Source organism: Cavia porcellus, unplaced genomic scaffold (assembly GCF_034190915.1).
Source record: "Cavia porcellus strain 051 isolate PalLab524CR breed Dunkin Hartley unplaced genomic scaffold, mCavPor4.1 scaffold_19, whole genome shotgun sequence".
NCBI lineage: Eukaryota > Metazoa > Chordata > Mammalia > Rodentia > Caviidae > Cavia > Cavia porcellus.
This window is the reverse complement of record NW_026947502.1, coordinates 25,294,081-25,317,588: the sequence shown is the minus strand read 5'-3', so window position 1 is coordinate 25,317,588 and position 23,508 is coordinate 25,294,081. Positions and strand designations below refer to the sequence as shown.

At 35.9% G+C, this 23,508-nt stretch overlaps 1 protein-coding gene and 1 pseudogene across 9 annotated transcripts in view; both read right to left on the bottom strand.

Annotated features, from left to right (window-relative positions):
* Nucleotides 1-23,508, bottom strand: part of Ranbp17 (RAN binding protein 17) — a 353,366-nt gene that overhangs the window by 42,144 nt on the left and 287,714 nt on the right. For all 9 annotated transcript variants that reach the window (XR_010041092.1, XR_010041091.1, XR_010041093.1 and 6 more), the window contains 3 exons: nucleotides 23,252-23,359; nucleotides 20,971-21,053; nucleotides 1,418-1,632 (listed from right to left, as the gene is read on the bottom strand). Coding sequence is in view for 6 of the 9 variants with exons in the window: in XM_063230765.1 (XP_063086835.1) it covers nucleotides 1,418-1,632; nucleotides 20,971-21,053; nucleotides 23,252-23,359 (406 nt within the window). In the remaining 3 variants the exon portion in view is untranslated. The remainder of the gene's footprint in view (nucleotides 1-1,417; nucleotides 1,633-20,970; nucleotides 21,054-23,251; nucleotides 23,360-23,508) is intronic.
* LOC134471609 (ubiquitin-conjugating enzyme E2 A-like) lies at nucleotides 1,942-20,963 on the bottom strand (annotated as a pseudogene).

Here is a 23,508-nt window from a genome sequence, read left to right as displayed (position 1 = left end):
GATACCCAGAAAGTTTGTAAGCCAAGCCAATATTAAAGAAGCATAAAACTTATAAGAAAGATAAGCTGGAAAAGCATTTCTTAAAGTGAGATAAGACTACTACTGTAAGAATCACTTGGGCTGCTTGTCAAAAATGCAATTTCCTGACCCCTATTCCACACTCACTAAATGAAAAGCTCTGGAACAAGGCCCTGAAAATGTGTATTTTTAATATATATGCTAAACAGAGTCTTCTATATCCTTGGTCTTGAGAATTACTGAATTGGAGGCTGCTTGACATTAAAGGTAGGAGACAAATTCCTGGAGTGACATTAATTTTCTTGGTGAACTTCAACTGTAGTAGAGTCCCTTTTATGAGGTGGCTGTAACATGTAGCTGATTAGACTCAAGTTTTTACTTTGTAATTTCTGGCATACAGGCCAAGAAACATTCTATCACAAAGAGGGTAAACAACTTTGGCTTGAGATGCCATTGTATAAAGCTTAGCGGAGAATGTGGAAGAAGAGGGTACACTAGCCCATTAGAAAGTTGTGCAGCATTCTCACACAGGCATCAACAAAAGCCCATCAGATCATACTTGCAACTTTGAGGTGGAAGAAAATGGGAAAGTCTGAACTAATCTGGAGTTAAACTTGGCTGGGTTACCGAAATAATTACTGCAGCCACAGTGGGCATATATTAGTTCATTATATGTAACCTGGCAGAGATGTTTTTAAAAAGTCTGATGAGACAGGCCAGTGAAGGAGCCAGGAAATTTGAATTTCCAACAAGGATCCCAGAGGATTCTGATGGGCTTCAAAGTTTCAAGACTATTACATTGTAGAAACCACATGGTAGAGTAGATAACAGATCTAAAGATCACTTAATCTATTCATTATAAAGATACGGCCTAAAGAAATAGAGAGGTCATTAGCTCAAGTTTAATGATTATTTCTAAGTGGCAGTCTGCACATCAGGTTCAACTTTCAGTTTGGTACAGTATCCACCACAGCACAATTTTAATGGAAAATGAAGCCAAATAGCAGAAAAAATTGAAAGAGTAGGATGACAGGAAGGAGAAAATACAGGTAACACCTATTTCCTGCTTTAGGAAAAACAGAATTTTTGAATCATGAATATTTGTGAGTAATTAGTTGAAACTGTTAATTATAATTCTCCCATATTCAGAATCTGGAGTCTTCTAGATCACCCACTTATCACAGGTAGTAGCTGCAGTTTTTTAACCTGCACATTTAATTATATAAAACACATCACTTCAGTTGTCCAAATCTGGTAAGGTGAATCATGCATGCTGTCTTAAAACATAACATGTTCTGGTGATATTCTAAGTCCCTAGGCTTCATTATAACACTTCCAGGCCTGTGGTGATGTTACTTCACGTTTCACACAAAGACTTCCAAGGTACATGATTGCTTACTAGTAAGTCACTGTGGGACACTGACAGCAGCATTTTGACAAAGGCCTGGAGTACATTGTCAAAATGGTTGTCCCCATACAACTTGAAGACGCCAAAGCTGACATAATTTCCACATAAGGCAGATTTGAGAGCTGAATAGCAGATGGAGATGCCCTTGAGTTTCATTGGATAAATCTGATCTTTTGAGAGGTTCCCCAGGGACAGGATCTGATTACCTGTTTAGGGTAAAAGCAGAAAGACAAAGTGACATAAAGTAAATGTAATTCAAAGCAGTTATGGGGTATACTATTTAACATTTTCAATTTATTGCTAATATTCAATTTCTTTCAGCATTGTTCCAAAAATTAAACCATCTATTGTAATGAAAAAATAAATATATTTTACAAAGGTCCTAAGGAAAATCAATCAAGGGCACTAGAAAATTTACACAGTTTTATCAGGATTGTGATTACACTGATATACAGATAGATAAGTAAAAAAAAAATCACTGAATTACACTCAAAAGTAGTTTACTTTTTGTATTTTATTTCAGATGCTCTCAGTTCAATAAAAAGTTTTTAAAAAGTAAGGTAAAATAATCAACTAAGCCAGAGAAAAAGATAACCTAGGATATAAATTATTCTAAATTCTAGATAAATTTTCAACTTTCTCATAGGAAAGAACTTGAGTTACTTTGTGTTTAGGTATGAGTTATATGAAATAAAATTAAATACTTCTTTTTCTTCTTGGATTTTTCTTTAGAAGACCTCAAAAGATGACTACTTATACATAAATTGTGTGATGATCATCAGATTGAAGATTAAAAAATCTTTATAAAGTAGCTAACATTTTCTGCAGTATTTAGCATTTCAAATCAATTTTTTCTTCTGAAATGTGTGCCACTATAGTTGTTACTAGGTAATACCCAAGAGTGATTTTGTGGAAAAAAGTCATTCGATTTCTTACCTCTTCTTTCTCCTGTTCAAGTGAGCACTGCTTTCAGAATTAAAACTAAATTCAATTTATAAAACTTAGACATATATTGTGGTTTTTTCTGTTAACCTGGCTGACCAGAACTCATTCCTTGTAAAACTGGCCAAAAGAGAAATCTGTGTAAGATTTAAAGGTGGAAGTGAAGTAGCTTTCATGACTTTCTGAAAACTGTGATTAAAAGTGGATTAAGATGTACAAATGTTGCTGTTCCCAGTTTTTCCTTGGCTCTTCCCTGTTCTGTTCCAGAATTACTAGTCTTGCTGATCAGTGACCCTAAGCCTACCTCCAACCATTCAATGGATAAGGCAACAGTATTTTACTGACTTTTATCTCTTTGCACTCCTCATACTTTTGTGGTTCCAACTCAGCAGTCAGAGGTGCTTCTAGATTTCCCTGCAAGCTATCAATCCCATTTTTTGAGGAGTGCTGATCACTGATTTTTTCACCCTGAACCTTTGGACCCATTTATACATTTTCACTCCAAATTGTACATCTTACTTCTTTTTTCTTTCGAAGAGATTAAGACCAAAAGAAACAAAAACAGAATAGAGCCAATCAAAACAAAACCATGAATGTGATGCAGGACTTCAAAACAAGACAATAGGAAATCAACAATGGTTACCATAATGCCTCTTGTTATCTTCAAAGTAGCTGCCTAACCCATTAGACTTAAATAATACAGTCAAAGAAAGCGAAATAGTATAAAATCGATCAAAACAAAACAATGAAAGCAATAGAGGGCTTTGAAACAAGATAATAGGAAATCAACAATGATTACCATAATACATTTTTATTATATTTAAAATAGCTGCTCATACCATCTGATATAATAGACTCAAACAAAACAAGATAAAACCAAACAAAACAGAACAATGAAAACAATACATGGCTTCAAAACAAGTAATAGGAAATTAACAGTGGTTACCATTTTCCCTTTTCAGACACCTTCATCTCTTTCACTTTCACAATAGCCATTGTGTATTTTGGATCCCACTAACTCCCTCAGACTCATACTAGGGAGATAACACAGTGTTCACCTATGTGACTCTGAACCGTTTCACCCATGAGCATGGTCTCAAGTTGCATCCATTTACCTACAAAAGCCTCAAGATTATCTTTCTTTATAGCCGAGTAGCTTTCTATTGTACATAAATGCCATATCTTTCTTAGCCATTCTGCAACTGATGGGCAAGTTACTCCTGCACTGTCCTTATTCCCCGCACTGTTTTCTCTCCTTTCACTTTTAGTCTATGAATTTCCTTTTGAGTTAAAGGTTTCTTGTATAAAGCATATGATGGATCCTGTCTCCTGACCCAGTCTGTTTTTTTTTTTTTTTTTATTGAACTGAGGCCATGTACATTAATCGTTATGGCCAAAATGTATTGCCTCATCTCTGCCTTGTTATTTTCATGCCATTGCTCCCTACTTTCCCCCTCTATTCAACTGCTTGCCCTGCTTAAGTGATCCCCCTCTGCTGCTGTTCTTAGAAATGTGGTCATTTTTCTTTCTCTCTAGAATGTCCTTCAGTATTCTTTGTAGAGTTAGTTTGGTGGTTATGAATTTCTTTCAGTTATTCTTCGTCATGGAAATATCTTGTTTCTCCATTAATTTTGGAAGACAGTTTTGCAGAGTACATCAATTTGGGTTGGAAATTACTTTCTTTCAGGACTTTAAATACTGCACTCCAACCTCCTCTTGACCTGATGGGTTGAGAAGTCTGCTGTGATTCTGATGGGTTTTCCTTTTTATATGATCTGATTCTTTTCTCTAACAGCTTTTAATATTCTGTTCTTGTGCTGAATTTCTGCAATCTTGATTATTACATGTCTGGGCATATTTATTTTGGTTATGGCTAGCTTGAGTTCCATATGCCTCACTTATCTGTATGCCAGGTCTTTTTTCATAGTCTTATTATTTTTCATAGTCTTATTATTTCATGTGTTGACTCCTGCTTTTTCATTGACATCTATTACTTTTAAATTATTTTTCTCTGTCATCTTAAAGATGCTGAATTGTTATTTCCTGGTTCCTTGTTATTTTTAACAGACCTTACCTTTCATGGTAACTAGCTGCAAACCTGTCTTCAAGGCCTGAAAGTTCATCTTCAGTTTGTTTCAAGTGGTTTTGCCAACTTTCCACGGAGGTTTTTTTTTTGGTGCCGGAGATCGAACTCATGTCCTCATGTTTGCCAAGCAGGCACTTACACTGCTGAGCTAAACCCCTGGCCCTTCCATGGAGTTTTTAATTTCCTGGATCTCTCTCTCAAGCTGTTTCATGCATTCTATATCTCTCTTATATTATTCATTCATGGTTTTCCTCATTTTCCTATGCCCCTCTATTTTTTCATCCACATCTTCTTTATATACACCCAGCAATTCTTTTATTATGTTTTTCATTTCTTCTTTTATCTGAGATGGCATTTCTGATCTAATTTCTTTTATAGCCTCATGAAGTTGTTTCTTTACTTTGGTTGCCATCACTTCAGAAACTTCAGGTAAGTAACTTCCAGTCTCTTCCATATTTACATCTCCTGGACTTTCTCTGCATGAGTTGGAGGCCAGATACTGCCTTCTGCTTCTTTGTCTTGACATATTACTGAGTTCTTCCAGACAAATGGGTTGTGGGTTCCCAGGCACTTGCTGTGTTGGCTGTCTATCCACAGTGTAGGGTCGAGTACCTGGGTTTCTCCTATTCTAGGTTCCCAGGGTGCACTGGGGAGCAGGGATGGCTTCTCCAGACACGAGCATCTACTCTGAGGTTCCCCTGATAGTGGCAGGTGCATGGTAGCTTGGTTGGCTTGTTCTCTCTACTGAAACTGGCTACTGGACCCTGATGGCTGCTGGTGAGCTTGTAGGGGCATTTATGTTCGGTTTCTTCTGGTGTTTACAGTTCTGTGCTAATGTTCATGTTGCATCCCAGAGAAGTGTTGGGCATTGACCTGATCTTGGCCTTTGGATGTCGGGGCTGAGACTGGCCTTCTGTTAGTGGAGTTCTCCGGAGTTCAACTGCTGTTTCCACATTGCTGCTTCAGATGCTTCCACTTACTGGTCTCACTGATCACTTTACCCTTCAGAGGCATGTGTGTGCATCTGTGTACCAGACTGTTATGCTGTGTGTTGGGGTTCCCAGCTGACCCGCCCTCTAGGAGGCAATGGGTGAGGCCCAGATCACAAACTCACTGACTTCAAGCCGGTCCACCCTCTGACATGGAATGTAGGGTCACAGTCCATGAACTCACTCTCCTCCAATTGGCTGCACTTTGGGATGTACAACATCTAAATTCTAAAATAATCTCAATTCCATAAACATCATATTGCTTCTTCTCCCTATTTGAATCATGATAAATACATATTATATATCATGGTAACCACATGTGTATTTATAGGTTATGAAGGGCCAGGATTCCTAGCAGAGCATGAAACATAGGATTGAAGGTTACCTCTCCCTCCTCCATCTTACTGAAACACTTCTACACATTTTGTTTGTGGAGCCTTAGAAACTCATGTGGTTTTGCTTATAATGCACACGTCTGAAAATAAAACTACTGTCTGGAAGGCTAGTATATCTTTGAATTTGCTCAACAGCAAATTTTGTACTCTTTTTCATGCTCTTAATTCTAACTTACCTTACAAAGATAACAGTAGTTCCATAAAGATTTAATCCAATATGACAGCTTTTATTCAACAGCTATTGTAAATGAGGTGCTGGGAGATGAACATATGAATAAAAAAAATCACTCTGAAGGAGTTTATTCTGATTGAGAGATTTGTAAATACTGTAAATAATTCCTTACAATGTGACAGATGCTATCAGACAGGTATGTAAAGATGGGAACTGATGAAAAGATCAACTTTACTTGGACAGGTAGAAAGGCAACAGAGATAGGTTTCACATGTAGGTCATGTTTGGAGAAAGAGTTGCAGTTCCCATTGTGGACAGATTAAGTGCAAATACTGGTGGTGGTGGGTACTAGGAAGTAGGGTACTGCAGAAGAGAAGAGTTCTCAACTATTGTTTTTTGTTTGTTTAACTTTTGTCTGAGAATAAATTTAAACCAAGATAGACATTTTTCCATTTTTCAAGAAAGAACAGCACTACATACATGTGATAGAAACAGCTAGGGTAAGTTGTAAGGGGGAGATCGTTCACACACTTTGTGTTTGCTGTGGTAGTCAGAGTCAAAAAGAACAAACTTTGGGGGTTCATTTTGTACTGATGTCCTTATGGTGGAAGTAGAGATCCTATATTCTGGAGCAAAATATTTAACAGGCAGACTAAGAACCGTGATGGGAAATATTTTGATTGTGAAGGAATGAAAACTATCATCAAAGAGGATTATTTAGGATATTTTTATCCCTGTGTTAAAAAGCTGCAATTTGGTGCATGTCTTGCCACATATTAATAGATAAGACTTACCTAAAACAGTAATTAGTATATTATTAAGACTTTAAAATAGTAGAATATATTAACAACAGGAAATCATATCTTATTTTACTCAAATGTCTCAGCAGTCCATGATGGCTGTGAAAGACTGGGAAAGAGAAGGCTTGTTCAAGGCATCAGTTATTCAGACCACTTTAGCTTTAGTCCACAGATATTATTAGACCGTCACACTTGCTGAAATTAGAGATCCTATCTTTAAAAAGTGTAAAATCTAACAGGCATATAGGGTTTCCAAGGTTTTCTCTAGGTATAGTGACTTTCCTTCTTTTTCTGCTGTGTACCCACCCTGCCCAACTTTTTCCTTTAAGAAGAAGATCTATGCTGTACTGGCAGACTGATGGGAAATGATGGTATTGGCAGGCTGGTAGTCACTGTAGCCAGTAATGGTCACGTATTTGGTACTAATGTAACAGCACCAAAGGAAATGACACTATTTTAATGAAATAAAACAGACCTTTGAAGGCTAGAACCAAAAAGAAAATCTCTTATTTTTCACTGATTACATCTACCATAATTGTAGATGGGCAAAAGCCCTGATCGTTAGTTTTACATTCTGAACACTAGATCTGGGTAAAATGAATGCCAAGGCTGTGGTGGAGCTCAGGGGAAAAATGCTGTGAACTGAATGGCTAACCCAGCCAAACGCAATAGTGTGCAAAGGGTGGAGCACAAGTTCTATGGAGTTGCCACTGTTTTGTATGTGCTGTAGCAATAGAAGAAAATTTACTAAATAATAAGGGCAAACAACTGAGAAACAAGCAGAAAGGACTCTAGATCATTTTGCTTATTAAAAATATTTGTCATTATAAACTTGTATTAAGTGTTTTGAGTTTTTCCTTAACTCCATTCTCAGTCCTCTAGCAAGATGCCTTTTGTTTCTGCTATCAGCTTCTAGAACTCAGAAATACCCTGCCAGGCAATTCTCAAGATCTAGATTCAGAGAAGGATATATACAGCAAGATATAAAATCTCTATCTTTTTGAGATCAACTGTTTTGTTGACTTTTAAAATACTTTCGTCTTCCAAGACTGTAGAGGTCCTCTTCTTTAGAAGAGATTCCCTATAACCAAAGGGGTATGGCCTTACTTCAAGGATCTCAACTGCAGAACAGGATAATTTTAACTGAAGATAAACACGTGGTAAACAAGGAAGTGATCAACAGTGTGGGCTTTTGGGTCATCCTGACCTGGTTTTAATCCTACCTCCTTCCTCACTACCTGAGCATCTCAGCAGATTATTAACCTCTGCAAGTCACTGTTTCTTTATCTGTAAAGTGAGGATAATAACACCTATAACTCATCAGGCCCTTATGTGGAATAAAGGAGTCAGTGGATGTAAATGCTCACCCACAGTAACTGGCACAGTGCTCAATAAATGTAAACTATGATCATATATAGTACTGGGGAGTTCATTTTTTTCTCCAATCTAATAGCTTAAGTATAAACTTGGAGGAACTGCAATCTGAAATGGGGAGGAGATGAGCTGGAGGTGTGTGGTACAGAAGGTCACTTCCCTCTGATCCTTTTCATTTATGTAATTTCCTTTTCCCTGTGACTTCAATAGAGTATTTGCTGGGGGTGGGGGAAGTAGTTTGGCTGTTTGCCCCACATCCTAACAGTTCTCTACATACTTAGAAAAAAAGGCACAAGGGCTGAGATACACTACCATACCATCTTGCACTAGGTAGAACTAACAGTACAAACAATTTTGTTTCCTGGGTTATAAAACAATCTATTCTGCTGATTTACCTTTTCTTTTCTACCTTTAATCTCTAAAATTCTACAGTGAACTTGACATTTAGCTGACAGCTCTATAGGCTGAATGTCTTCATACATCATCAGAGTAGTTATGGGCAGATGACTGCAAGCTTGCTGACCTTTCTTTACTGCAGGCCACCCAAACTGCTCTTGTCTTTCTGTAAATCAGAAATGGCCAGACATAAATGGTTTGGGACAGAACAGAAGCTGTGAAGACTGGAAGAGAAAAGAAGTTTTCCCTTCCAGATGATGAAAGATTCAAACAATGCGGTATTGGTAAGGTTATGGAAAATTAAGCAAATTATTAGTAATATAAAACCAGTAAAATTATTCTAGAGGGAATTACTAACATTTATTAAAGTACAAAAGATTATAGTTCTCTTTCTGGGAATATATTTTAATTTTAAGCCTGTGCTGCCACATCTATTCCTTCTACTGGCATCTGCACTTGCATATACTACACCCTTCTGCAAAAGTCAACCTAGTTTAACTAGTCCCATTTCTTAATGTTTAAAGCCAAAGCACCAAAAGTTTCTCCATTCACTCCCATACAATGGTTTTATTGGTTACTTTTAGATAATTTTCATCAAAATGCAAGGCATGCTATTATCTCTTCCATTAAACAAAAGGTAACAGTAGATTTTTCTTGGTCTACTTCCTCTGCTACATATTGCTCCCTTTTGTTAACAAATTTAAAAGAACTGCTGGTGTTCATTGCCTTCACTTCTTCTCATGCTTTTTTATGGCCACTTTAGTCAAAGTGCTCTTTTCAAGATTACTAACTACTGCCTCATTGCTAAATGTTACTCTCAGTCTTCATCTTGATTTACTGGCAGCTTCTGACCAGGTGACTGTCTTGTCTCATGATTTTCTCTTATTTCAGCGTTTGCTTTCTTACTCTTCTATGTTGGCTCCTCTTCTTCTCCCTTAACTCCTAACACTGGAGTATATCAGGACTCAAATTCAAGTCTTCTTCTATGGTATTCACATTCATCCTGTCCCCTTCTTCCTCGCCACTCATCTTATTTAGTCCTACAGCTTTAAATACCATTGGAGAGCCAATGACGTATACATTAGCTTCTCTAGTCTAGACCTGTTTTCCAAATACCAGACTGATATATTCATATCCACATCTGACATCTGTACTTGGCTGTGCAGTCACCATCTCCAGGTCAAAATGATCACAATGGGACTACTGAGTTTCCCATCACTCCCCATCTCAGCCTCTTTATGTCAGCTGACAGCAACTCCATCTTTGTTTTCTTATGCCAGAATCCCTTGACTATATTTTTTCTTGTATCATTCATCCAACCCATCAAAAAATTGGATTTGTTTTCCCTTTAAAATACGTCCAGAGTTCAAACACTTCCGGCCACTCCAACTGCTATTACCTTCGTCAAAGCCAGTATCAAACTTTGCTTGTGTGATTGAAATACTGTCTTATCTGGTATCTTTGCTTGTAACTTTAACTGCTTACAGTCCTATCCTTACTAGGGAAGCCAGTGTAATCTTTTAAAAATTTAAGTTAGATCATGTCATTCCTCTGCTTAAAATGTTATGCCAGACATGTTCCTGCTTTAGGATCCTAAAACTTGCTATTCCTTTAGCCTGGAATGTTCCTCCTCAAAAGAATCACGTGATTACTTCCTGGAAGTATATTCTACGAAAATATGCTTAAATCTCAATGAAGCTTACTTCCACAACTTTACATGTTCAGAAGCCCTAGTACATTTTAAAAACTGTTTATGAAAGAGTTCTAAGATCACAGGAAAACAAAGATACAGGCACTTTCTGTCATACTCTGCCTACTCCCACAGTAGTCTCCCTTATTGTCAACACTTCCCACAAGAGTGAAATATTTGTTTTAATTGAGGAACTTACATTAACATATTATCACGAAAAACTCATTATTTTTGGTGTAGGCTTCACTCCTGGTATTGTACATCCTGGTTGGACTAGTACACAATGACATGTATTCACCATGTTTCTGTACAATTTTTCTGTTCTAAACTGTGCTGTGCTGTTATTTTTCTTTTCTCCAACTGTGTAATTTGGCTTGAAAACTTTCAGAATAATTTCCAGTAATTTCATTACAAATTTAGTAACTGATAAAGTATGTTTCATTTCCTTTTTTTAACTAAAAGATTTTACACAGGTTATTTTACAAGTACATCAGTGAAGGCTGGGGATTTAGCTCAATGGCTTAAGTGTCTGCCTGCAAGCGTGAGGTTATAAGTTTTTCAGTGGAAATAAAATACTAAAAATTAATTTATAACCAGAGTATTTTAATTTATGTGTTTTCTTTCAACTATCACTATGTATATAGAAGTTTTATATTATATTTGTGCCTATAAAAATTTTGAATTCTACTTCTAAAAAGAATTTCTATTTTCCATAAGTTATATAGTCTTAGAAGACAGTTTTTTTTTGCTTTGTTTTTTGTACTGAGGATCAAACTCAAAACCTTGCACTTGCCAGGCAGGCACTATGCTACTGAGCTAAATCCCTAGTCCCTTTAAAATAGAGTATCTAATGGCTTCAAATTATTCTGTTGGATTAATATATCCTTTATAAGCATGTTACTATTTTAAGCATTTGTTTTTCAATTTTTATGGTAATGCATATTATATTATTAAAGATCTTTATATAGTCACTATTCTTGGGCTTTTTCCGTAAAAGAAAAATAGAAATATGGGTTTACAGAATGTGGATATTTTTTATGGTTCTTGCTTCTCCATAGAGCCAAACTAAGAAGCTAAAAGAAAACAAAATGAAGTAACTTCTAATAGTGAAGTTTATAGGGTTCATCTTTACATCATTCTATGGTTTTTCTTACTAGTTGAATGTGAAGTGAAATGCACAACTGTTCTCTGGTAAGGTTCTTTGGATTACCTAGGGTCTCGGTCAGCCACAACCATGTTTGTTAGTTTGTCTTTACATTTAGCTCAAGCAACATCCCAAGACATTTTATACTTTTACATTATTCCTTAAGCGACACAGCCTGGCTTTGTATTTGTGAACAAACCTTCTGCCTCAGGCTCCCGAGTAGCTGTGATGACAGGCACATGCCACAATGGCCATCACAACTACTTCTTGAGTGATCTCATAAGCAAATAATGGAACTAGGTGTTGAGGCAAGTCTTGTCTTACACTGAATATTAATGAAAAGACAATTATTGCTTGACTATGCCAAGGAAAATATGTATATAAGAGTATTACTTGACATTAAATAAACATGGTCCTATAAATACTAAGAACTAGTGTGTGATGGCAGAAATTTTATAAAACCGTATTATCATGTAGGAGAGAATAATGTTGAGATAAGGAAGGGAGAGTAAAAATAAATTATTCCTAAAAGAGTGCTAATTTAAATGACTAGTTTTGTTATTTTCTACCTTTGCATCAGACAATTCACTCATCACACCCATTATCAAAGTGATCATATTAATAGAAAAATACATTTAATCATGTGATTTTGATGAAAATTTTCCTTAAGGAAGTATTTCTTTACATGTTAAGTTGCAAGATTTATACCCTGAAAATTGTAAAATATTGGTGGAAGAAACTGAAAAAAAAAACACAAGAAAATGGGAAGCTATCACATACTTATGGATTAGAAGAATTAATATTCTTAAAATGCTCACACTAACCAAAAATATTCAGATTCAATGTAGTCCTTATCAAAATCTCAAAGACATTCCTGATAGATACAGAAAATATAAATCCCAACATCTATATAGAATCATAAAAGATTTTAAATAGCTAAAACCACTCTGAGAAAGGAAAACAAATTTAGAGAGAACACACTCCTGATTTAAAATTATACTACAAAGCCATAATAATCAAACAGCCTGGGACTGGCATTAAAAACAGACACATAGACTAGTAGAAAAACAGGAATCCTAGAAATAAATCTGAGCACATGTGGTTAACTAATTTTTGACAATGGCACCAAGAGGATGTAATGGAGAACAGTTAGTTTTTTCCATAATTGATGCTGAGAAATGTGGGTTTTTTTATAAGCAAAAAAGTAAACCATATATATCATATATAAAAATCAAGTAAAAATGGATAAAAGACCTAAATATACATAAAGAAACTATAAACTCATAGAAGATTACACAGAGGAAAAGAAATATTCCTGCATATTGGCCTTGCATACACACACACACGCGCGCGCGCGCATACACACACACACACACACACACACACACACACACACACACACGCACGCACTTTTTTGTACTGGGGATCAAACTCACGACCTTCCATTTACCAGGCAAGCGCTTGAGCCACTGAGCTAAATCCCTGGCTCTTGTCAATACACACCAAAATTTCAGGCCACAAGAGCAAAAATAAACAAGATTAAATGTGACCATAAAGCTCCTACACAGCAAAGGAACAAAATGAAAGGCAGCATACACATTGGAAAACATGTTAACAAACCAAATATCTAATGAGTTAAATCCAAAGTTTATAAAGAATCTATGTAGCCAGACATGGTAGTGGCTGCCCATAATCTCAGGACTCTGGCAGGCTCCAGGAGGAAGACTGAGAGTTTCAGCCAAGTCTGGCAACTTAGCAAGTTAAAACCAAAACCAAACCAAACCACAAGAAATAACCCTTCAAGCAACCAAAAACAAAGACAGAACAAAAAACAAAAACAAAAACAAAAAACCTCCAAAATTCATTCAACAGTGGAAAAAAAGACATAAAAAATGACCAACAGTACATGAAAAGGTGTTCAATATCATAAATTCATAGAAATGCAAATTAAATCTAACGAGGTATCACCTCACACACTTTAGGATGGCTGTTATCAAAGTAAAAAAATAACAATTGTTGGCTAGGGTATAGAGAAAAGGGAACTAAGCATACCATTCATGGGAATGAAATGGATTTAGCCATTATTAAAAACAATATGGAGATTTCTAACAAAATTAAAAATAAAATTAGCATGCTCCATCAAGCCCTCTTCTGAGGATATATCCGAAGATCTCCTGAAGATATGTGCACTCCCATGCTCATTGCAGGATTATTCAAAGGAGCTAAGAGATAGGTGATGAGTAAGCTTATTTTTTTTTTTTTTGTACCAGAGATCAAACTCATGACCTTGCATTTACCAGACAAGTATTTGAGAGGATAAGCTTAATTATGTCAACCTGATTGGCTTGGGAGTTATATAGGGGATCAGTCAAGCATGCTTCTTGGTATATCTGAGTGTGACATGGAGATGTGACTTTAGATTATAGCATCCCTCTCCCTGTTACTGTTTTCCCACTCTGTTTCTTGGCCACCCTGAATAAAGCATATGCTTTGCTGGAGCCAGCCAGCAATAAATGGAATCCTCTGAAACTATGAGCCAAATTAAACCTCTCTTTCTTTATGCTGTGAATGTCAGGTACTGTGTTGTCAGCAACAAGAATGTTGATCAATAAGGAAACAACCTGGGTCTGTCAACGGACAAATGGATAATCAGTGGTACATATACACATAATGGGATACGGTTTTGCCCTAAAATAGAACGAGGTCTTCTTGCCTTCTGCCACTTGGATGAGTCTAGGGCACATGATGCTAATTATGAGATAGGAAAGGATACAGGAAGAAAAATACAGAATGAGCTCACTTTATATGTGGAACAAAAAAAAAAAAAAAAAAAAAAAAGGAAATAAACTAAGACAGAGAAAACAGGGGTGATGGGAGTGGGAGGAAATGGAGAGATATAGGCCAGAGCATGCAAAGTAGCAGGTATGAGGGCCAAGCAAATTACTTCTCTTGCTTATTTTTCTTCTTGCTGGGACAAAACACCCCAACACCTGTAACTTACAGGAAAGATTTCTTTGGCTCATGTTCAAGTAGTTTCAGTCCTTGCACAGTTAGTTGGCACTAGGCAGAAGCAGCATAATGGAAGGAACTGCTCAGGTAATGGAGTCTAGGAAGCAGAGTCAAGGGAGGAGCCAGGAAGAGAGGCACAACCTTCTGAGTCATGCCCACAGAAAGCTGTCTGCCTCCTTGGACCAGGACACATCTCTTAACAGCAAGCCAGTCAAAATGCTTCTATAATACAATCACCTTCCAAAGGCTCCACCTAGGACTGGAGGAGGCATCAGGGGACATCTAAATATAAACACTAGCCGGCTAATGTACAGCATGATGGCTATACTAATAAAATTGTATTATATTTGAGATTTATGCTAAGTGAAATTTTAATCATTCTTCCACCCCACAGAAGTAACTATGAGATGATGAATGTTAGTCTGCTTCACTGCAATAGCTTTTCACTATCTAAATACATCCCATAATATTATGTTGCCTATCTTATATATATATATACATATATAATTGATTTTAAAACAAGATAAAGCCATAATTCTTTACCTCTCTGTAGTCTCTAGCAATCTTGAAATCCCTGCAGTTTTCTGATATACTATCTATTTCACATATATGTGTTTTGCAAAAGCTATACTCTGCTTTAAATGGCCCTTTCAAACTTTTGGGTCCTATTGTTATTTTTCTAAGAAATACTGCCTCCTCTGATCTCTCAGTTTGAATGAGAAATCTCTTCTGGGCTCCCATAGCACTCTGAATACTTTTCAAGTGTAACAGAGCCCAATGAATCACACTTCTTCATTCGCTTGTCTTAACCCCCTGCCAGACTAAAGTTCCTTAAGGGAAAAATCAGTAGGATTCTTTTTCTTGTATCTTATTTATCTTCCTATCCCTTGTAACTTTCACAGTATCAGACACATAGTAAGTGCTCAATAAATGTTAGCTGGATAGATGAAGGAATCCATCAGTCTTTTTAAAAATTTTTTGCCTGCATGCAAAAGAGGTTTAGTCTAACATGTGAAACGATAAAAGGGAATTCTCTAACACAAAAAGGTTCCTGGATTCACGGTGGAAATATATTTTACAAGGACTTCTTTCATAAGCAACTTGTTCTTAGTTTGGGATCCTCAATATGATAATCATTCCATTGCCTCCATAAGATTTTTATAAACTTTACTTTTACTATTTTTTAACAGCTATTTTGCTTTTAGTAAAGTAAATGTAATAACAATGAAGAATAAGAAGGTGATGAACACATCAATTCATATTTTTCATACAGCCAGCTTCTTCTTTTGCTCCACCTGAGGTCAACAGTCATGCCAGCTCTGTTCTCTGATTGCAGAAACACATTTTTCATAGTCCCTCTTGTTCTCCTGATATAACTGAGCAGTCTGGCTGTTTGTTGGACTATTGAGATTGGGTTCATCTAATACAGACTGTATGGATGTTAAGATGAAAGACCCATCATAGGTTGGACTCCAATGGTTCTGAAGTATATCCAGACATATACTACTGCATAGACATTTGAATGAAACATCTTAGAGATAAATCTAACTGTAGGTAGTTTATTCAGATGCTCTTCAGTGAATTCTATTATAAATTTAAATGTTTCATTCTCAAATGGGGTCCCTTCAGGCCGGAAAATGACTGCGTTCCAAACCATTATGTTGTTCTCTGATGGAGCCCCGCTGACTCCAGCCAGAGGATCTTCCTGCAGCCTCTTGCAGCACCTCATTAGGTGCTGCCAAGCCGGAGTGGACATATCTCTAGCAGAGTCAAGGGTGGGGCATACACCAGGGTCTTGTGTCCCCGTGGATGGTAAGGTGGCCGAGGAGGATGGAGAAGCCGAAGGTGAGGAGGAAGCATTCAGAGGAACAGTGCTACCCCTCTGAAGGTGAGGGTCTACTTTAATATTTTGTTATCGCTTACATCTCCAACCAAGTTTCTGGTAAGATCAAAGGCCATATCCATGATTTCTGGATAATGTGATTCCAAAAACTATTGTTTTGTGCTATTTTTTTTCCCCTAGTTATCTGAAGACCAATGTAGTTTTCACTTACTTTCTTGTAATTATTTTAATGTACACATATGATCATAATTCCCCCTTCTTACAATGCTTCTACAGTATTAGGACATGCCAGTAATTTTCAGGTTCTTTTCTTTTTTTGGAACTGGGGACCCAACTAATGATTTTGCGCTTGTCAGGCAGGTGCTGATGCCCCTGAGCTAAATCCCCAGCTTATTTTTCATGTTCTTTTAAAGAGTTTTCTTAACAGGCAATACCTTTTTACCAATAAATACAGTGCAAATATGTAACTGGATGGCTTAGATCAAAGTAGCACCAAGGTCCCTTCCTCCTTGCCTTTTTAGAGAGCCTCTGTGGCACTCTGACAGACCTCTAGCGTTCTGCAAACTCCAGTATGCAAGCCACTGATCTGTTATCTGGATTACAAGGAGTAACAGTGGATTGTACAGCATTTTACAAACTTGGTTTAAGCATATTAAGTTATATCTTAAATGCACTTAAAACATATGTGGTTTAAAAGATGTAAATTCTTAAGTATATTTATAGTTGTAGCTTGCTCAATTTATTTAAGTTTCACACATTGAGGTTCCTGAAATTAGCTGCCTACAGAAGGAATAAAAGCAGTTCCATTATGTCCAGTCTTATGAAAACGATCACTATTTCTCCCTTCTGTGCACTCCTCAACCAACAGATGTCACTAAAGATACCAGTAGCCAGAGGCAAAGAGAAGAAAAGATTAGACAAATGGAAATTGAGCATAAAAAACATCCAGTTCTTAAAACTGAGAAGTAGGTTTCCAAAGTAATAACATTTATTACACTGCATGCAACATTTTAACCAAAAATTCAAGAAAGAAATTTCTTTTATTAAGTTGCTCAGGCTGAACAGATCACAGCACTAAGTTTTGAAATACATGTTCTTGAAGCAATTTAAAACTCATTAGAAATAATAGGCTTGGGCTAGTAGAAAATGTGGTAAAATTTAATCCTCATCCAAATGTTACCTGGGCTGTACAAACAGGAAATTGTTTTGTGCTACTGTGGCTAACCTCACTGTTGACCCTGAGCTGTAACAGCAAGAGCAGCTGAGAGCTGAGGCAAAATTAAAAACTTACATCAAAGTATATCATGACAGAACGTAGATAAATAAAACAGCATATCAAAAGTATTATTTTTCTGCCAGTCTCATAGAGCAGTGAGGTGGAGGTATTCGGTAAAACGTATAACAAGTTAGATGTGTTAAGCAATGAGTCCTTCCTCTTTTGCAGTACCCTAATCAGCAACAACCCCAATACTGACTAGGAGAAGTGAGCAGAGAAGAAACCCACTGGGTATGGGGACAGAAGGGATCACAGAAGGGTTTGGCCTTTTTCTTCTTGAGTTTTCTTTTCCTTAACCTTTGCTTATCAAAGAAATAAATAATGCTGGCTCTTCTGTTGTCTTCCCATTTACTTTTCCTTCATCTTTTAGACTCCTGGATGGGAATCACATGATCTCCTTCTAAGGAGCATGTTACTCTCTAAAGGTACAAGCTCAGGAAAAGACAGACAAATAAGATTGGATGATGGATTCCAGGACTTAAGTCAGTGGAAGATGAGAGGCATTTTTCTATTATCTTATGTAAAATCCATGTGTCAAAGTCACAGTAACTGACACATGGACTTTACATAGAATAATGTTTTCTCTATTGAACTTCTGATTTCCCTTTGAACCTTTGATTTCTCTTACATTTTAGAATTACAGCCAAACTTTAGAGAACAGTGCTTCATCATAAACATTCAAGGTATAGTACAATAGTCTACAGCATTCCTAAGAAGCAGTAAGAAATAGAGAAAGGATACTGTCTCCAGTTATCTTGACTTTGAATGAAATTCTAATTTAACTACTTGCTAGCTTTGTAATATCTGATAAGCTTATTAACCTCTATGAGTTTCAATTTCAATTTCTTGTTAGTTACTTAGTAACCATAGTAGCTAACTGGTCTAACGATTTTCTATACATTACCTAATTGAGTTCTCACAACCACCTTATGAAGTATATACTATTCTTCTCATTTAACAAAGAACTGAAGCAAAGGAGGCTAAGCAACTTAGCCAAGGTCATAAAACTAGAGTAGCAGATAATAATACCTACCTTGAGGACTCATCAGGGTAATTAAGGTATGATAAATGATCTAATATAGGAGCGGACACATAATAGCTGATTAAACAATAGAGGCTACCAATACTTACTATAAATTGAAAAGCAGAGCCTTACTCAAATTGCTGCCTTTTTTTAAGGTAAGAGAACAACTTACTGACTTTGCTTCTTAAGAATGCCTTGGTTTTGTCACTTCTCTCCCTTTCTGTCCCCTTTATCCCTCTATCTCCTCTTTACAAATAGTTAACTTTTGCTACAATGTCTTTGTCTATGTCAGACAATATAAAAGAAGACTGGGTAGATTTTGAGGCTTGCACATTTGACACTGTTCTATGAGACTCCTTTAGGAACAAGAGGAAGAGGAAAAAGAGAAAGAGGAAGGGGTCACTGCCCTTATTAGGCCCTCTGCAGTAGTGAACAAGTCCCAAAGGAAAAATTACATTTAACGAAAGAGATTATCCAGAAAAAGGGACAAGAAAGATAATATGACTGGTAACAGGAAACTAACATTTGTAAACTTAAAAAATCTATTGATTACTGATTCTTATATGTGTACTACTTCATAATGGGAATTATTATTTTATCTAAAAAAGGAAATAGAAACTCAGCACTAGCTACAGGCAGAAAAAAGGCAGCAAAACAGGATGTATGGCCTAAGTAGAAGGCCTCCTTGAGTGATAGTTATATAGGGCTATGTAGCTCTGTTCAAAGAAGAGTGGCTTGATAAGAGCAAGAGAATAGTTTTGGATTAAAGAGAGGCATATTCAGTGAGCACCTGTTGCATGTCAACCCCTGTGCCAGGCCTTTTATCCAAGGTAACTCAAATAAGACTGAAAATCGTAACTAGGTAGGCAGATCAGTAGGAATTCCTTATTATACACGAGCAAACTAGACAAAAAGAGGTGTAGTATCTATGTGAAAGTTGTGGAGCTGATGAACTTTGGTACTAGCATTGGTTATCATACATTTTAATCTCCAAAAATTGTACCTTTATGCCAGGCTGTTTTTGGAAGAAGATCCAGCCACACGTCTTAGTATATAATTAGACATTGAAAGGAATTACAATGGTACCTCAGTTGACAAACTGAATCATTTCCACGATTCTGGTCGCAGAATTCATACCACTGGATTGCACATTTGAAAGTAAGATGAACTCTATTTAGAATATTCAAAAGGAGGTATACTTTTTTACCTCTAGGAGGCCAAGTATTCTACTTTATATGATTTTCACTTGTGAAAGTTGTGATATAGTTATTTTGATAGATGAAAATGAGAGCATGAGTTTACTGTCTTAAAGAGGTGGTTTTCATTGTTTAAACACATGTATAATCTCAAGCTCTGCAAATCATATGTGCAAATACAACTAAGCATTTTACTAGAGGTTTACAATGTAACAGAATGTTTTGAATGTAAATAAAACATCTTTTTTTTCTATTTTTTTAAAAAAAGTAACGTGCTTTTACTTTTGAAAAAAGTAAAATAATTTTAATGGTTGCTCCTACATACAAAAATAAAACCAGAATTAAAGAGGCTTTACAAAATTTTGTAAAATCTGTTTTTAGGGAATCAAAGATGAAAACCACAGGCAATTTTTTAAGTCAAATGTACTCAGCTGGCTATGGGTTTAGGAAAGTAAGAACAGACAGGTGAAACAGAACAGGATTTTAAAAAAAGAGGCCATAAGGAAACATTTCTCCGAGAAATCCAGGGCATAGAGCCCAGCTCACAGTGGGCATCAGGGTATGCCAAATTAGATTACAGAGAATCCATATCATCTTATCTTCATTCTTTGACTACATAAACGTCTCATAAAATAGAGAACTTTATTGGTGAAGTTGTCAGAATTTCAAATATTAGAGTTTATGGTAATTCTTAGGCCCAAACTACTAGTTAAATTGCAAACTTTGGGGGTTGTGATATAACAGGACAAGTTCTGTAGAATTCTATTTCTAGGGGTGTAGTCCCTAAAAGATCCTCGCAATAAAATATTTACTGCTCTTTACAAAGATATTTTCTCAACATTCAGTGACATACAGGTCTAAGACTCAAGAGAGCATACTCCCTGGTATAACTGTGAGCAATTTTTAACATGCTCTAAGTGTCAAATGTTTTTTCAAGTATATTTCTTTTACTTACTGACACTGCAATTTATTCAAAAGCAACATATCAAGTTAGCCAGGCATGCTGCCTTAGTTCTGATGCCAATATGCTCCTGGCTTTTTTTAGTGTGTGTGGGGTGGCAGTGCTGGGGATTAAAGTACCTGATTTTTCACACTTCTATTGCATACTTCCCAAATTCATACAAATACGAAGGTTCAAAAGAACAAAATAACATCTTTCTCTGCCCCAAAGATATACTGCACAGATAAATATGGAATAAGATACTCACCATAAGTACAAATCATTTTACTAGCTTCTCTGAAGAGAAGAATTCCATTAGGAGATGATACATCAAAATTCAAACGCTGGGACCTAAGAGATATAGCAAAAAAATTAGACCATATGTGCAGGGAAAAAACCCAAACACAGGCTTAAAATGCCCAGAATTTTCATTTATAAGAAACAGAAGCATATAATTATTTTTTGAAGTATCAGTCAAATCAACAATACTTAATAAAATATGTATGCTAATTTTCTCACTGTAAAGATATTGTCTAATTAAGAGGAGTTATTTTCATTTATTTTCTAGTTCACAGTTCATTTTTTCTATCAATACAATATCCTGAAATCCTATATCACATATATCTTATCCCTTCTCCTTTTATGCAAAGCAATTGGCAAGTAACAGTAAGAAAAAAACCAATTGTGTATTTGTAAGTTTACATTGATCCTTGAATAGAGATAGATTTGTACATTTGCTATCTCTTTAAAAATCCTGAAATGACAGATAGGAAACGCAGATCCCTTTAATATTGCACAAATACATAATGAATCATCTCATACTTCAAGAGCATATTTCAAATACATTAAATTACATTACAGGTTATAGTTTCCACTGCACACTGCTTACGTAAAGAGAAACAAATGCCAGGAGGTCCTGAGAATAATACTACTTCCCTGGTTCCAGACAGGCAGGGACAAAGTAAAGGATGGAGGAGTTGCCCTGACAATCATATTTGCTTTTTAGCATCAGTTATCCTGGCCATTGATAGCTCTGCTATACCTTGTTGCTGTGCTTTTAAGATCGTTTTTAGAAAAAAAAAATTAGCAAAAAATATTTTTAAAAATTGGTAAAGCCCTGTTTTCCAGTAATATTACAGTTTATTGCTTTTCCAAAATACTTGAGCATTATATAGTAATGATGATATATTAAGAATATTGTGATCTTTTGATAACTATATTGATAATTGACAAATGCATGCCAATAGGTATACAGTTCCTGATTAAAGAAATGCACACATACAATTTGCATTAGATTCTAGTAAAATATAGATAACATACTCTTTGAGATAAAAAATTTTATCAGGTAATTCTTAGGACATTTGTACTAGATGTGAATTATCTATGACAGACATACTATATACGATGTAGTAATTTTTTCCTTTAGTACTGTCATATCAGTAATACCAATATATGATTAAAAGTTGCCATTTAATGAAAAAAACAAACTAAATTTCTAAAATAAAATACCAAGTCAATTTTTCTTTAATATTTAAGGTACCTATAAGAATTAAAAAAAAACAGCAAAGCTTTCAAAAGAATACTTACATTTCTTTTATCTGCCAAGTCTTTTTCCATTTCTTGTTTTAGGGAAAGGATTATTGCTGTGAACAGTTTAACTCAGTAACTGAGATAAAATTAGAACTGTAACCTATATGTCTGTTCTGTCTGGATATCTCCTTTCTAAGATGCTATTTACAAAGAGGCACTGATGAAACAAGATGGCTAAGTGACAGGTAATTTGGTGCTAAGCCACATCCACAATGACATATTTTAAAGAGGTAAGCACAATTAGCTTGTTGCAGTTTTTTTCTTTTAGCCACATCTTTGTTAATATTTATATGCAGAATATTTGAATCTCTGCTGGTCAATGTAAATTACAAGGTCAATTAGGTAATTTTTGAGGAGTTTTGTGGTTATTATTTCAATGAAAATTGTTGAGTGCATAAACCATCCAAATACTTGTATTCTGGCATAGAGGGAGGCATATAGCTCACAAGCCAAAGCAGGGAGAATCCCCAGCGCTCCTAAAGGAAATGACTGTGTGCTCATGATCTGCTCTGGAGCTGTTTCCTAATATAAAAAATGAAACATTTCAACTCAGAGCCTACTAAACTTCTTTCCTGCTTTAAAATTCTACAGAACATCAGGTAAGTAGTGAAATAGTTAAAGTAGCTGCCTTCCCTTCCATTTTGTGATCTCAAATATTTTAAAGTAATGGAGACTGTAGTCTTCTAATTTTTCTTTTGTAAAGTCTCCATATATGCCTAAGTATTTGATACCTGTCTTTCTCTTAAACTTCATATACACATACAAACATTGTACCTTTATCTCCCTCTTTGTCTCTTCTTACGTCTCTAATTCTCTTGTTTTCACTAATAGTCTTACATTTTGGTTCCTGGGCTTTAACGAAGCCCAGAGTATACACAAAACAGGCAGGTATCTGACCTATGGAACAGAGATTACTGGCTACAGTAAATTGTTTTTCCACTCCCTTTCACAGTGCTTACCTGTTTTGCATCAGTTCTGCCATAAGTTTCAAGATGGGAGTTGTACATGCTGGCTCTCTGTACCACTGTTCAATAGCCCTTTGAAGAACTGGGAGATATGTTGGGTACCTTTTATAAGCTTGTTAAAGAATTTAAGGATTAAAATATTGTTTCTAAAAACTAATGCCATTTAAAAATTAAAAATCCATGTCTGTAGTACAGAATGTAAATTTTATAAATTACTCTTTGAAATCTGTACAGCTATGGTATTGGGAGAC